The 14,956-nt window shown below is 36.8% G+C and overlaps 1 protein-coding gene across 1 annotated transcript in view; it reads left to right on the top strand.

Moving 5' to 3' along the window:
* The window catches only part of PKN2 (protein kinase N2), a 142,098-nt gene that overhangs the window by 111,229 nt on the left and 15,913 nt on the right, over window positions 1-14,956 (top strand). The window contains exons 9-16 of the mRNA XM_079777089.1: window positions 3,837-3,980; window positions 4,289-4,364; window positions 9,573-9,747; window positions 9,973-10,099; window positions 10,949-11,079; window positions 11,163-11,238; window positions 11,316-11,407; window positions 12,805-12,981. Coding sequence (XP_079633215.1) covers window positions 3,837-3,980; window positions 4,289-4,364; window positions 9,573-9,747; window positions 9,973-10,099; window positions 10,949-11,079; window positions 11,163-11,238; window positions 11,316-11,407; window positions 12,805-12,981 — 998 coding nt within the window. The remainder of the gene's footprint in view (window positions 1-3,836; window positions 3,981-4,288; window positions 4,365-9,572; window positions 9,748-9,972; window positions 10,100-10,948; window positions 11,080-11,162; window positions 11,239-11,315; window positions 11,408-12,804; window positions 12,982-14,956) is intronic.

Genomic DNA, 14,956 nt, shown 5'->3' with positions numbered 1-14,956 from the left:
CTCTCTCCCTTCCTCTCTCTCTAAAATTAATAAAAACATATTTAAAAAACAAAAACAGAGAGCAGGAAGTGTTTACCTGGGATTGGAAAGTAGGGAGAGGTTAGTGAAAAGGTACAACTTACAGCTATAAAATAAATAAGTTCTGAACATTTAATGTATAATATGGTGACTATAATTGATAACACTATTGTATAAATGAAATTTTCTAAGAGAATAGAACTTAAATGTTCTCACCAAATATAATTTTTCTATATAACATAATCTCCCTTAATATATGTATTTACATATTCATGTAATATATATAAAATATTTGAGGTGTACAGGTTAATTAAATAGATGAAAGGAATCCTTTTAAACTGTATACATATATCAGATCATTTCAGTGTGCTCGTTAAATATTTTTTATTGCTATATATAACCTTTACTTATGGGATTTATCTGCCAGTTGTATATGATATAATTTCTCAAAGCTGGGAATCAGATTGGACACTGCAGCCTTATCTCCTATTCCACATTGATTTTTCATGTGCTAAAAATCAATGATTGAAAACCCAGTTTAGCAAAGATACTATGTCATCAAAAGACATGTGGTATGTTCTAATGTTGACTATTTCTTATGATGTACTGCAGATGTCACTGTGTTTCTTTTGAAAAGTCAAAATATCTGTGTTGCCCCAGAGTTCCTCAGGAAGAGTTTGGGAACCCCTGCCTTCTTTGTGCTTCAGTTCTTTTTATGCTAAATGTGTACTGTTGTGTGTTTTTGTAATTACAACATATGTTTTAAGGTGTTGCTCTCTTTCCTCACATACACTTATGACTGATTCAATGTCTCTTTTTATTTACTTTTTGACCTTGCAGAGGCTTTAGACAAACCATACAGATTTCATAGGTCTACCAAGTTTTCTCTTTTGTCCTGTGTTCTCTTTTGTCCTGTGTTCAAATTCATTAAAGACAAAATGAAACACTAAGTTGGGACAGTTTGCCAGTCCTTAGCTCAAATCACACTACTCAGCTATTTTGATCATTTCACTACATTTAGCACTTCGTTACTCTTAGAATTTGACATTACCTACAAACATGCCCTTGCTTTATAAAACTGACCTGCTTCTGGAAAATTGCTAGCAAATGAGCAGTCACACTTGCAGTTTAAATTCAATAAATGTTAGTAGCATCTATCTACACTAATTGACCATACCTTCGTGATGCCCACCAGCCAATCAGGAGTGAGTATGCAAATTAACCCAGCAAAGATGGTGGGTTAATTTGCATACACAGGCACTAGGGGGCGGGACGCACCACTCCAGGCCTCTGGGCAGCACGGGAAGGCAGAAAGGCGGCTCCGGCCAGAGCGAAGGCGGTGCCGGCAGCCAGGGGAAGGAAGTCCCATTCTTGCACAAATCTTCGTGCATCAGGTCTCTAGTTTATATAGAAACTACTTTGCTTTGATACTGTATCCCTGCTTTCCCTATCCAAATCACATAGGGATATGATTGGATATTAGGGATTAAAGTAGGATTGAGGTTCCATGAAACAGTGTTATGATTTCTGACATAAAATATCTTAATCTGTACTAGAGCATAGCTACCATCCCTTAAATTGTAGAGAGAAGAATTCTCACAGGAAACAATGTAAAGTAACAAAATTTGTAGAGCTTTATATGTAAAACCTCAATGCAGAATTCCAGGAAAGCTAGCCTAAGGCTTTCATATGTCCTTCCATCCCAAGTCTAAGAACTTCTAGTATACTTCAGTTTGAAGCATGGAATAAAGAGACAGAGGATAGAGAAACGAGTCAATACATGAGTTTAATCAGAGTGGCTAGGATATATATACAGATGATGTGATTGGGCCATCTGTCACCTAGTGAAAGGTATAATGTTATCATTTATCACTGCGAAAGTATAAGAACTTTTAACAAGTACTAATTCCATACCCAGCATCTATATGCCTCCCATCTGCCTGAACCATCACAAGCCCTTCTCCCTAATATAGAGAAGGTAGGGAAAAGGAGGCCTCTCCTTCTCTAACCTAAAGCAATGCAGTCTAAATTACCAATCCCTGGTTTAATTATTTCTTCTGTTTATTTCCCAAAATAACTGTTTCTAAATATGTAAATCTTTAATTTGAATAGAATATTACAGCATTCACACACTGCTTTTAAATACCAGTTGCTTATCTTAAAATAATTATACTCTATTCATACTTCTTCTCTCCCATAGTAATATGTGTCAGAGAGAAAAAATGAGGTAGGAGGCTGGGCTCACATATTCACTGCCATAGGTATCTTTTTCCAGTCCTTTTTCTGTTTGGTGCTGAGACCCTCTGGCACATTGTGTCTTGAATTATTGTTTTTCATGTTCTTTTTTTATAAGTGTTTTTTGTATTCATTTGCATCAACTTATTATTTAAAATCAAAAGATATTTTATTGTGTATACTAACAACTTACATAAGATGTATCCTATCTAATAAAAGAGTAATATACAGATTGATCATCACTGCAACACACAATATAGCTGCCCCCATGTGGTCAAAGATCCTGCCCCCATGTGGACACAAGATGGCCACTACAAGATGGCCAGCAGGGGAGGGCAGTTGTGAGGGACCAGGCCTGCAAGGGAGGGCAGTTGAGAGGGACCAGGCTTGCAAGGGAGGGCAGTTGGAGGTGATCAACCCTGCAGGAGAGGGCAGTTAGGGGTGACCAGGCTGGCAGAGGAGGGAAGTTGGGGGCAAACAGGCTGGCAGGGGAGCAGTTAAGCATCAACCAGGCTGGCAGTGGAGTGGTTAGGGGGTGATCAGGCTGGCAGGCAGAAGTGGTTAGGGGCAATCAGGAAGGCAGGCAGGCAAGCAGTTGGAAGCCAGCAGTCCTGGATTGTGAGAGGGATGTCCGACTGCCCGTTTAGGCCCGATCCCACCAGGCCTCTAGTAGCATATAAGATTTTTGGTTAATCTCTTCCCGCCCTCCCCCCTTCCCTCTGAGATCCATCAGTCTGTTCTATGTTTCCATGTCTGTGCATTGAGCGTCTGCCCCCTGGTGGTCAGTGCGCATCATAGCTACCAATCGAACGGTTGGCCGGTTGCTTAGGCTTTTATATATATAGATGACTACAGAGTATTCTCTCATATGGATGTGTTATAATATATTTGCCCCTGTTTGGGGGACATTCAACTTATTGCCTTTTTTTTTTTTATGTTGTGATAATTGAACATCTTTTTTTATAAAACTTAGTCTGAATTTCCCTTTTTCTCCCTACCTACAAGAGGCCCCTGCAATTATTGGTCCTATTATTTGATGGTATTCTTTGAAGGTTAAGGGACCTAATATTCTTTAAATGCTTGGCACAGTGTGTGGCACACTGTAAGTGCAGAATAAATACTCTCCACAACCTTTCTCTGACTCAGCATTGATACAGGAAATAGGATTTGAAAATTTTCTTTGAGGCGAGCACTGAGGTCTTTTAGCAATAGCACAGCAAGGGATGCCAGATGGAGGAGGAAAATCCGAAAGATTGAAGCTGTAAGATTGGAAAGAGTTTCTGTAGTCATTCATTTATATTAGTTGTTCCCAGTTGTATATTCTTTATATAAAAGGAATATTATCTTAGCTGGAGACTGTCAGAATATAAATTTCTTCCTTTGAATGAAAATGTATACGTTTATTAAAATACTGTAAGAGAGAAACATTGAAAAGCACTCTTTAAAATAGTGCAATCATGTGTGTGTAATTTTTGTTTATTGTATCTATATTTTATACTTTTTTTGATATTTTACTCAAGTGTGTGTCCAATGATGTCTTCTCTGTTTTCTTTCTTTCTTTTTTTTTTTTTTAATTATCCTAGTCACGTGAACTGGAAATTTCAGTTTATTGGCGTGATTGGCGATCTCTGTGTGCTGTAAAATTTCTGAGGTTAGAAGATTTTTTAGACAACCAACGGCATGGCATGTGTCTCTATTTGGAACCACAGGGTACTTTGTTTGCAGAGGTAATAAATGTATTTTATTAAATGTGCATAACTGCAATTGAAATTATATATGTAGACAGCATGATGTAGAAGTAGAAAGAATATTAGGCTGAACAAAAGACAACTTGAAATCTTGGCTCAGCTTTGCCACTGAAAAGGTATATTATCTTAAGACAAATAATTTATCCTCTAATTTGTTTACTCAGAGGGGGGTTGGACTACGTTATATCTAAGGTTCTCTTAAGTTTTCAAAACTTAGTAGTGTAGTGAATTTCATGACCATAAATCCAGTGCTATATTCATATCAACTTAAATTTTCTTCACTGTAGGTTACCTTTTTTAATCCAGTTATTGAAAGAAGACCAAAACTCCAACGACAAAAGAAAATTTTTTCAAAACAGCAAGGTAATTACTAAGAAATCAAATACTAAGTGTTTTGGTGTTTCCTGAAGTAAAGAAAATCTGCATACTTTTTTTTCTTTTTTAAAATCTTTATTGTTGAGAGTATTATATGTCTCCTTTTCTCCCCCATTAACCCCTTCTAGTTCGTCCTGCTCTCCACCCCAGGCCATCACTACCCTATTGTCTGTGTCAGTGGGGTATATACATATGCATACAAGTTCTTTGGTTGATCTCTTTCCACCCACTCACCTACCCACCCCTACCTTCCCTCTGAGATTCCAGTCTATTTCATGCTTCTGTGTCTCTGAGTCTATTTTGTTCATCAGTTTATTTTGTTCAGTAGATTCCACATATGAGTGAGATCATGTGATACTTGTCTTTCTCTGACTGGCTTATTTCACTGAGCACAATACTGTCCAGGTCCATCCATGCTATCTCAAAGGGTAAGAGATCCTTCTTTTTTACTGCTGCATAGTATTCCATGGTATAAATGTACCACAGCTTTTTTATCCACTCATCTACTGATGGGCACTTGGACTGTTTCCAGATCTTAGCTGTTGGAAATTGTGCTGCTATGAACATAGGGGTGCATACATTCTTTCTGATTGGTGTTTCGGGTTTCTTAGGATATATTGCTAGAAATTAGAATACTAGGTCAAATGGCAGTTCTATTTTTAATTTTTTGAGGAAACTCCATACTGTTTCCATAATAGCTGCACCAGTCTGCATTCCTACCAGTAGTATACTAGGGTTCCCTTTTCTTCACATCCTTGCCAGCATTTGTCATCTGTTGATTTGTTGATGGTAGCCATTCTGACAGGTGTGAGTAATACCTCATTGTCATTTTAATTTGCATCTCTCTGATGATCAGTGACCTTGAGCATTTTTTCATGTCTCGTGGCCTTCTATATGTCGACTTTCGAGAAGTGTCTAGGTCCTTTGCCTATTTTTAAATTGGATTGTTTATCTTCCTTTTGTTAAGTTGTATGAGCTCCTTATATATTTTGGATATTAACCCTTTATCAGATGTATCATTGCCAGACATGTTCTTCCTTACAGTGGGCTCCCTTTTCATTTTGTTGGTGGTTTCTTTCGCTGTGAAGAAGCTTTTTATTTTAATGTAGTCCCATTTGTTTATTTTCTCTTTAGTTTCCTTTGCCCTAGTAGATGTATCGGTAAACATATTGCTATGAGAGATGTCTGAGATTTTGCTGCCTATGGTTTCTTCTATTTTTATTATTTCACAACTTACATTTAAGTCTTTTATCCATTTTGAGTTTATTCTTGTGTATGGTATAAGTTGGTGATCTAGTTTCATTTTTTTGCCTGTATCTGTTCAGTTTTCCCAACACCATTTATTGAAGAGACTCTTGACTCCATTGTATGTTCTTGCCTCCTTTGTCAAATATTAATTGAGCATAATGGCTTGGGTCGATTTCTGGGTTTTCTGTTCTGTTCCATTGATCTATGTGCCTGTTCTTGTGCTAGTACCAGGTTGTTTTGATTATGGTAGCTTTGTAGTATAACTTGATATCTGGTTTTGTAATCCCTCCAACTTAGTTCTTCTTTCTCAAGATTGCTGCAGCTATTTGGGGTCTTTTTTGGTTCCATATAAGTTTTGGAGAGTTTTTTCTAGATCTGTGAAATACGCTGTTGGTATTTTAATAGGGATTGTATTGAATCTATAGATTGCTTTGGATAGTATGAACATTTTAATGATGTTAATTCTACCAATCCATGAACATAATATATTCTTCCACTTGTTTATATCTTCCCCTATCTCTTTCTTCAACATCTTGTAGTTTTCGGAGTATAGGTCTTTTATCTCCTTGGTTAAGTTTATTCCTAAGTATCTTAATTTTTTTTTGTTGCACTGGTAAATGCGATTGTTTGTTTAGTTTCTCTTTTGGAGAATTCATTAGTGGTGTATAAAAAAGCCATCAACATCTGGGTGTTAATTTTGTATCCTGCTACATTGCCAAATTCATTTATTTAAATCTAGTAATTTATTTATGGAATCTTTAGTGTTTTCTATGTACAGTATCATGTCATCTGCGAATAATGAGAGTTTTACTTTCTCATTATTTCTTCTTCTTGCCTGATCGCTGTGGCTATGACTTCCATTGTGCTCTTTATTAGTGCTGTCATTCTTTATTTCTGACTGGTCTTTTTTCATAGTTACTATATCTGTACTCATGCTGTTGAGCATCTTTGCAGTCATTATTCTGAACTCTATATCTGATAAATTTCTTATCTCTATTTCATTTAGCACTTCTTCTGGAGAATTCTCTTGTTCTCTCATTTGGGGCTTGTTATTTTGTCTCCCCATTTTAGCTGCCTGTTTAGGTTTGTGTCTGTGTATTAGGTAGATCTGTTATGACTCCCAATCACTAGTGCAAGAAAATGTCAGACGCTGTTTGTGACTGGCCCTGAGTACCTGTTTGGAGCTATCAACAATCCACAGGTTGTGGCTTCCTCTGGTGGGGCTGGGTTCCTTTGGAAAGGACCAAGATGTGCACCAAGGTCTGCTTTTCCTTGCCCCAGGCCTGGATTAGATCAGGCAAAGATTCAAAGCCTCCAGAGACAGGCCTCTGCCTGCAGTCTGATTGGTATTCAGTCTTGATTAGCCTTAGGCTATCCATCTCAGGAAGGGGTGAGAAGTTTTCCAACTGGGTGGGGCAAAGACTCAAAACCTCCAGAGACTTGCCTCTGTCTGCAGGTTGATTGTTATTTTCAGTCTCTTAATGGGCCTCAGAAACTCCACAGGGTGGGGCAAGAGGTTTTCAATTATTTTCCTCCCACTTACCCCAAGGCAAAATCTGCCTTGATGGTAAAGGTGTACAGGAGAAAGATGTCCTCTGCAGTATGAGGGAATGTATCAAGAAACATGTGTCTGCCTTCTGAGCTCTAACCACATAGTCCCCAACCCTGGCTTCTGCTCACATAGCTCCAGTCCACTGTACTCTCCCTCTGCCAGAGGCCAAGGTGAGTGGCTGCACATGAAATTTTGTGCATTGGCCCTTTAAGAGAGTGCCTGCATTTCCAGCCATCTCTCCCTGGTTGACAGCAACCCTGCTGCTTTTCACAGCCAGATGTTATGTGGGCACCTTTTTCAGTTCTGGGCTGGGGGGCCCAACTTGGGGTTTAGACCCCAGAGTTCTTAGTGGCAACACCCCACAGCTGAGATATCTCTCCGAAAATTCAGCTGCTGTCTGTGGGAGCCTAGCCAGCCCTTTTGCGTCGCCTCAATTCCCACCAGTCTCTATATGGTCTCTACTTTCCATCCTTGGTTATCAAGGTTCTCTCCAGCCAGTCTTCAGTTGATTATTCAGGGTGATTTATCTGGATTTTAATTATAATTCCAGTTTGGTCCTGGGAGCGTGTCCGTGTAGTTTCCACTTATTCCGCACCATTTTGGAATCTCTCCATACTGTTTTAAAAGTGATATCCATCTTTGTGTTTTGTTTTATTTTTATCTGTGTATTCATTTATTTTTATTAAGGAATATTTCAAACATACTCATAAGTAGAGAGACTAGTGCAGTGTACCATCATTCAACTTCAACCGCAGTCAACTCATGGCCAATTTTGTTTTATTTATCTCTCATTCACTCATTACTTCCTCAGATTAATTGAAGCAAATCCAGACATCATATTGATTTACCAGATGTACCGGTTAATAATGTGGATTTTTTTTTTCAATAGACGGAGTTACACATATGTTGATATATATGCAATTTGATATGTATGCTATTTTGTTATATTGACAGCAAGCTTCAAAACTTCATATATCAAATTTTCTGAAGGTGTTAACATCATAGATATTTTTACACTTAAAAAATGTCGAATTTCGTGCCCAAAAAAAAGCATTTGCGGAAAGTTTTAATTCATTACTTTATTTTGAATAAAAGTGCTGCTGAAAGTTATTGTATACTTCTGGAAGCTTATGGTGAACATGCTCCATCTCAAGATACTTGTGAACGCTGGTTTAAATGCTTTAAAAGTGATGATTTTGATGTGAAAGACAAAGAACGTCCTCCAGGTCAACCGAAAAAGTTTGAAGACCAACAATTACAAGCATTATTGGATGAAGATGCATGTCAAACTCAAAAACAACTTGCAGAAAAATTGTTTACAAGCAATGGGAAAGATTGTAAAGGAAGGAAAATGGGTGCCACATCAACTGAACGAAAGACAAATGGAAAACTGAAAAGTCATCAGTAAAATGTTGCTTAAACGGCAAAAAAGAAAGTCTTTTTTGCATCGAATTGTGACTGGCGATGAAAAGTGGATTTATTTTGAGAATCCCAAACACACAAAATCATGGGTTGATCCTGGTCAACCATCAACATTGACTGCAAGGCCTAATCGCTTCGGAAAGAAGACAGTGCTCTGCGTTTGGTGGGATCAGGAAGGTGTGGTGTATTATGAGCTTCTAAAACCAGGTGAAACCGTTAATACTTACTGATCGCTACTGACAACAAATAACCAATTTGAACCACACTTTGATCGTGAAACGACCAGAAGGTGCCAGAAGACACGGCAAAGTAATTTTGCTTCATGATAATGCACCATCACACACTTCAAAACCAGATAAAAACACGTTAAAAGATCTTGCCTGGGAAGTATCAACACACCCGCCATATTCTCCAGACCTTGCTCCTTCAGATTACCACTTGTTCCGACTGATGGCACATGCACTTTCTTAGCAGCACTTCAAAACATACGAAGAAGTGGAAAATTGGGTCTCTGAATGGTTTGCCTCAAAACAAGAAAAGTTCAATAGGGCGGTATCCACAAATTACCTGAAAGATGGGGGAAATGTGTAGCTAGCAATGGACATTACTTTGAATAAAGCACTTCTGATGTTTCTCTTGAAATTACCATGTTTTCTTTGATTACAAAATCCGAATTATTAACCGGTACACCTGTATCCTTAAATATTATAGTTAGTATCTCCAAAAGATAAGAATTTTTATTAAACCTTAACCACATATCATTACCAGACTTTAAAATATCTACCTATTTATCTTTAATAGGTAGGTACTATTGTGCACTAATCTTTGTAACAAATAGTTAACTATTTTTTAAGTGGCACATTTTATTTGTCCTTAAATTATAAACCAATGAATATGAATTTTTTAATTATAGCTTTTGGTAATATATTTAAAAAAATTACTTGTTCTGTTTTCTTTATTTACAATATCCACAGGCAAAACATTTCTTAGAGCTCCTCAAATGAATATTAATATTGCCACTTGGGGAAGGCTAGTGAGAAGAGCTATTCCTACAGTAAATCATTCTGGCACCTTTAGTCCTCAAACACCTGGGCCTGCTACAGTGCCCGTGGTTGATGTACGCATCCCAGAACTAGCACCTCCAGCTAGGTATGTGTCTAAGATTTAAGCTTTGCTTTTATTAAATAAATTAAAAAATTGTGACATTTGTATCTATTGATTACAGTGGGCCTATTTAAAGTCTCATTTTTTTCCAAATAGTATTATGAAATTAGTATTCTGATTACTTTTAAAAATTGTTTGCTTACATTTTAGATTATTTAAAATACATATTTTTGATAACTGTTTTTGATGAATTACTTTCTCTTTTATAAGTGATTCTACAGTAACCAAATTGGACTTTGATCTTGAACCTGAACCTCCTCCCGCCCCACCACGTGATTCTTCCCTTGGAGAAATGGATGAATCTGCTGAATTAAGAGATTTGGATGCACCAGAACAGGCAAGGCATTTTAAAAACTTATATTTTTACCATGTGAATTACCAGTAAAAGCATCATAGTGAATGAGGTATACATTTCATTTATTTAAAAATTGTCTGTACCTTGTCAGTGTTGCTCAGTTAGTTGGCGCATCATCCTATGTGCCAAAGTGTCACAGGTTCAATTCCCAGTTAGGGCACATACCTGGGTTGCGGGTTGGATCCCATTAGGAGGACAGTAGATCGATGTTTTCTCTCATATCGATATTTCTCTCTCTCTCTCTCTCTCTCTCTCTCTCTCTCTCTCTCTCTCTCTCCTCTCTCCTCTCTCCTCTCTCCTCTCTTCTCTCTTCTCTCTTCTCTCTTCTCTCTTCTCTCTCTCTGCTCCCCTCCCCCCTCTCTTTCTCTTCTTCTCTCTCCCTCCCTCACTTCCTCCCCCTCTCAATTCAGTGAGCATATCCTCAGGTGAGGATTTTTTTTTTTAATTGTCTGTGTTTTTGTGTTCTTATGAGTGAAACATAAAAATCCCTAGATGTCCATGGGCCAGTAGAGATAAAATAGGCTGCTTCAGCTAAAAGAGCATAAGAACATGGTTGATAGTAAATGACATATTGCCTGAACACTCTTCCTCTTCTGGCTTGGTTAACATGATTTCTGAATATGCATTGAAGATGACAATAATGTGTTAGTTTTTCACATATTTTAGATAAATGCAATATACAATATATAACCTTAGAATGAATATATAGTATCTGAATTTAACTTTTCTTACCCATATTGACTTCTGACATTTTTATTTTAACTTTATCCTTACCAACTAAGTTGTTTCTTAAATGTTTCTATAATTTAATGAGTATTTAATATTTTACAGGACTCAGAAGCTGTTTTTGATATTGAAAATGAAAGAAATAGTATACGTCCAAAATCTCAATCTGAATTTGAAGCTGATATTCCTCAATCAAGCCTAGAATACAGTGGAGTTCAAGAACTTGATGATAGAAGGTAAAGATTATATAAACAACTTTGCTACTGCATGTTTGGTCTCATACTTTTGCCTTATTTTTAACTGACATTACTATTTTCAGATCTCAACAAATGTTTCAGTTTAATCTACAAGACTTCAGATGTTGTGCTGTCTTGGGTAGAGGACATTTTGGAAAGGTAATCTCTTAATATTTCTTTAATACCTACAAAAGTAATAACTCAAGTGGGAAATAATTATTTTAATCTCATTTCAGGTGCTTTTGGCTGAATATAAACACACAAATGAGATGTTTGCTATAAAAGCCTTAAAGAAAGGAGACATTGTAGCTCGAGACGAAGTAGACAGGTTAGCTTTTTAAAAATAAAATTATTTTCCTGAAGTTGTGACTTAATAACAGCAAAACTTTTTTTGTGTGTAACAATACATGAAGAAACTAAATAAATTAATGTATCTATACTTGAAGTAAGGTAGGCATTAATTAAATATTGTTTCTCTTTCCAGCCAACTCCTTCTTTCCCTTCTTATGGCAATTTACTGGTTAGGGAATACCAAAGAAAGATGATAAAATTTTTAATCTAATTCTATTAGATTTTTTTATGCTTGGAGATGTTAAAGTGTTTATATGAAATAGAAACTGTTATTTATCTGTGGTTGAGTGAGACTATTTCCCATTTCGTTTTATAGAAATCTTAAAATGTCATTTACAGATAATCTGCAGTTAACAGTATTGTTTATATAGTCTATTTTTTAAAATACACCTATATCTATTTTTTTAAAAAAGAGGAAATGATATATTTTACCATAGCATCTCACCTTTCTGGGTTTAATAACTGTAAATTGATATGTGTATATCTCTATATTATTAAAATGCAAGGAATTTGGGGATAAAGTTGTAATTAGGCTAGAGAATATACTTTTAAAACTATCATTAATAGGGTGATTAAAAATGAAAATAAGTTAATTCCAAGTTGTATTTGAACATTTGACTTGATTTTCTTCTACTTTAAGTCAAGTTGATTTTCAGGGATAGGAGTAGTAGTAATTTTTTTCTATTTAGTCAAAATTAATGTTCCAGAGTCAGAAATTTTAAACACTGTTCTTTGTAGCAGCTTATAAAAATTCTTATAGGAAAAACCTATGATTCTATAGACTTTACAGAGAAATTATACCACTCTCAAGGAGCTTCTTGAAGCATGTTATAGAATTCTCCATGTAGCCTCTCTGTTTTCCAGTCAGCCTTCCAAATTAAAATTTATGCAGCATATCTTTACTTCATATATTATATGATAAAATACTTGAATCCTGTAACTTATGAATTAAAAACACTGTCCTTGAAATTACCTTGGTCACAAACTTTTATTTTTATTATGCTTTAGGTTGCTAAATTCTCTGACCAATTCCTGATAAATTTTAACAGTTGACCCTAATTAAGCTGTTTCTGTTAACTATAACACTAGCTATATGTGTGCTGCTCTGGTACTGTCAGTGTGAACTCTATAATCTTTGTCATACTAATCATATATTTTAGTTTGCATTAACATTTCAATTCATTATATACATCAAGCAGACCAAATTTTTTAAGCATATGTAGCAAAATGAAGACATATTTTATGGTTTTAAAGTTATAATAGTTAAGGACTTCACTTAGTTTAGAGTTTGGTGAATTTTAAAGAGCATTGTTTCCAGCTAGAACCTAAGGGGAAGAAAAAAACCTATTTATTTTTAAATGTTTTCTCTTACAGCCTGATGTGTGAAAAAAGAATTTTTGAAACTGTGAATAGTGTAAGGCATCCATTTTTGGTGAACCTTTTTGCATGTTTCCAAACCAAAGAGCATGTTTGCTTTGTAATGGAATATGCTGCCGGTGGGGACCTAATGATGCACATTCATACTGATGTCTTTTCTGAACCAAGAGCTGTGTGAGTATGCTTTAGACATTTCTCTGAATTTTTCATGACTAAATTTTTTTCTGGAAAGGAAAAAAGCTCTCTGAATTAATTCTTGTCCCCATCCCCTCTCCCAAATAGAAAATAAGACTTTAGAAATTCTTACCTTTTGCCGCCAAAAAAAAAATCTATTTTACTCTGTTGTCCATGTTGAAAATTTCATGGATTACCCTAAATCATACTTGATCATTTAAATACAAAATTTAGGTTCATTTTAATAAAATTTTTGCTGGGTTTGCTGTTTTTTTATAATTTTTAAAAATTGATTTGTTGATTTTTTTTTTTTAGGGAGAGAGGATGGGAGAGGGAGAGAGAAACATTGATGTGAGATGCCCCCTACCTGGGATCGAGCCCACAACCCAGTCATGTGCCCTGACCAGGAATCAAACAGAAATAATACAGAAATAAAAATACAGAAATAAAATGATACATTGCACTACTTCAAATCTGAAGTACTTCTCTAATTATTCAGATCTCACCTCAAATGTTATATTTTTGAAGGTCATTTTTTTGAGTATCCTATTTAAAATACCACTATTACTAATGTCCAAGTCATGTCTCTATTGTATTTTATTTCTCCATAACACTTTATTTCTACCTAAAATCATCTATGTATTTATTTTTTACATAAGATGTAAAAGGCAGAGAAAAAGGGACCTTTTCTATTTTGTGTACTAATGGAATAGCTAGAAAGGTGGCTGGCACATAGGTGTGATCAGTGACTTTTTACTGATTGAGACTATGAAATCAAAATCAGTTCAATTCCTAGCTTTACTGTTTTCTAGCTATGTGACTTTAGACAAATTACTCTCTGAGAGCTTCATTTTCTGCTTCTATAAAATATTTTATCGTAAAAGCTTTATTTAAGATTAAATAAGCCAATTGATGAAAATATCTAACACAGTGCTTGATACATAGTAAGCATTCAAACAGTATTACCCAATTATTTGGTAAGTGCAGTATCATTAGGTCAATCTGTTTAACAAAAAAGGAAAGAAAGAAAAATCAAAGTATTTTATAATTGTTATAATGTTTTTTGCTGCCAAAAAGTTTGCTAAAAACTTATCCTATCTAATAAAAGAGTAATAATGCAAATTGACCATCACTCCAAGACACAAGATGGCTGCCCCCATGTGGACACAAGATGGCCTGCAGGGGAGGGCAATTGTGGGCAGTTAGGGGTGACCAGGCCAGCAGAGGAGGGCAGTTGGGGGAGACCAGGCCAGCAAGGGAGGGCAGTTAGAGGTGACCAGGCCGGCAGAGGAGGGCAGTTGAGGGAGACCGGGCCAGCAGGGAAGGACAGTTGGGGGCCAGCAGGGGAGGGCAGTTGGGGGCGACCAGGCCTGCAGGGGAGGGCAGTTGTGGGGGGCCAGGCCTGCAGGGGAGGGCAGTTAGGGGTGACCAGGGCAGTTATGGGTGACCGGGCCAGCAGACGAGGGCAGTTAGGGGCAAGTGGGCCGGCCGGGGAGCAGTTAAGCGTCCATCAGGCTGGCAGGGGAGTGGTTAGGGGTGATCAGGCTGGAAGGCAGAAGTGGTGAGGGACAATCAGGCAGAGACAAGTGAGCGGTTGGGAGCCAGCCGTCCTGGATTGTGAGAGGGATGTCCGACTGCCCGATCGGGCCTAAACAGGCAGCCGGACATCCCTCAAGGGGTCCCAGATTGGAGAGGGTGCAGGCTGGTCTGAGGGACACGCCCCCCACCATGCACGAATTTCATGCACCGGGCCTCTGGTGTATAAATAACCACCATAGCATTTTAGAATCACATTTGTTCTAGTAGACCTTAGTTAAATCTTTTAAGTTTTTGACAAGTATTTATATAAGATCTAATGTATTATCAAATAAATATCCTATATGATAAAAGCCTAATATGCTAAGTGTCCAGTTGTCCGATTGGCTATTCAACCAATCAAAGCATAATATGTTAATGATATGCTAAGGCCTCTCAC

This window comes from Cnephaeus nilssonii, assembly GCF_951640355.1.
Source record: "Cnephaeus nilssonii genome assembly, chromosome: 7".
NCBI lineage: Eukaryota > Metazoa > Chordata > Mammalia > Chiroptera > Vespertilionidae > Cnephaeus > Cnephaeus nilssonii.
The sequence above is the reverse complement of the archived record's forward strand: the minus strand, read 5'-3'. Positions and strand labels throughout refer to the sequence as shown.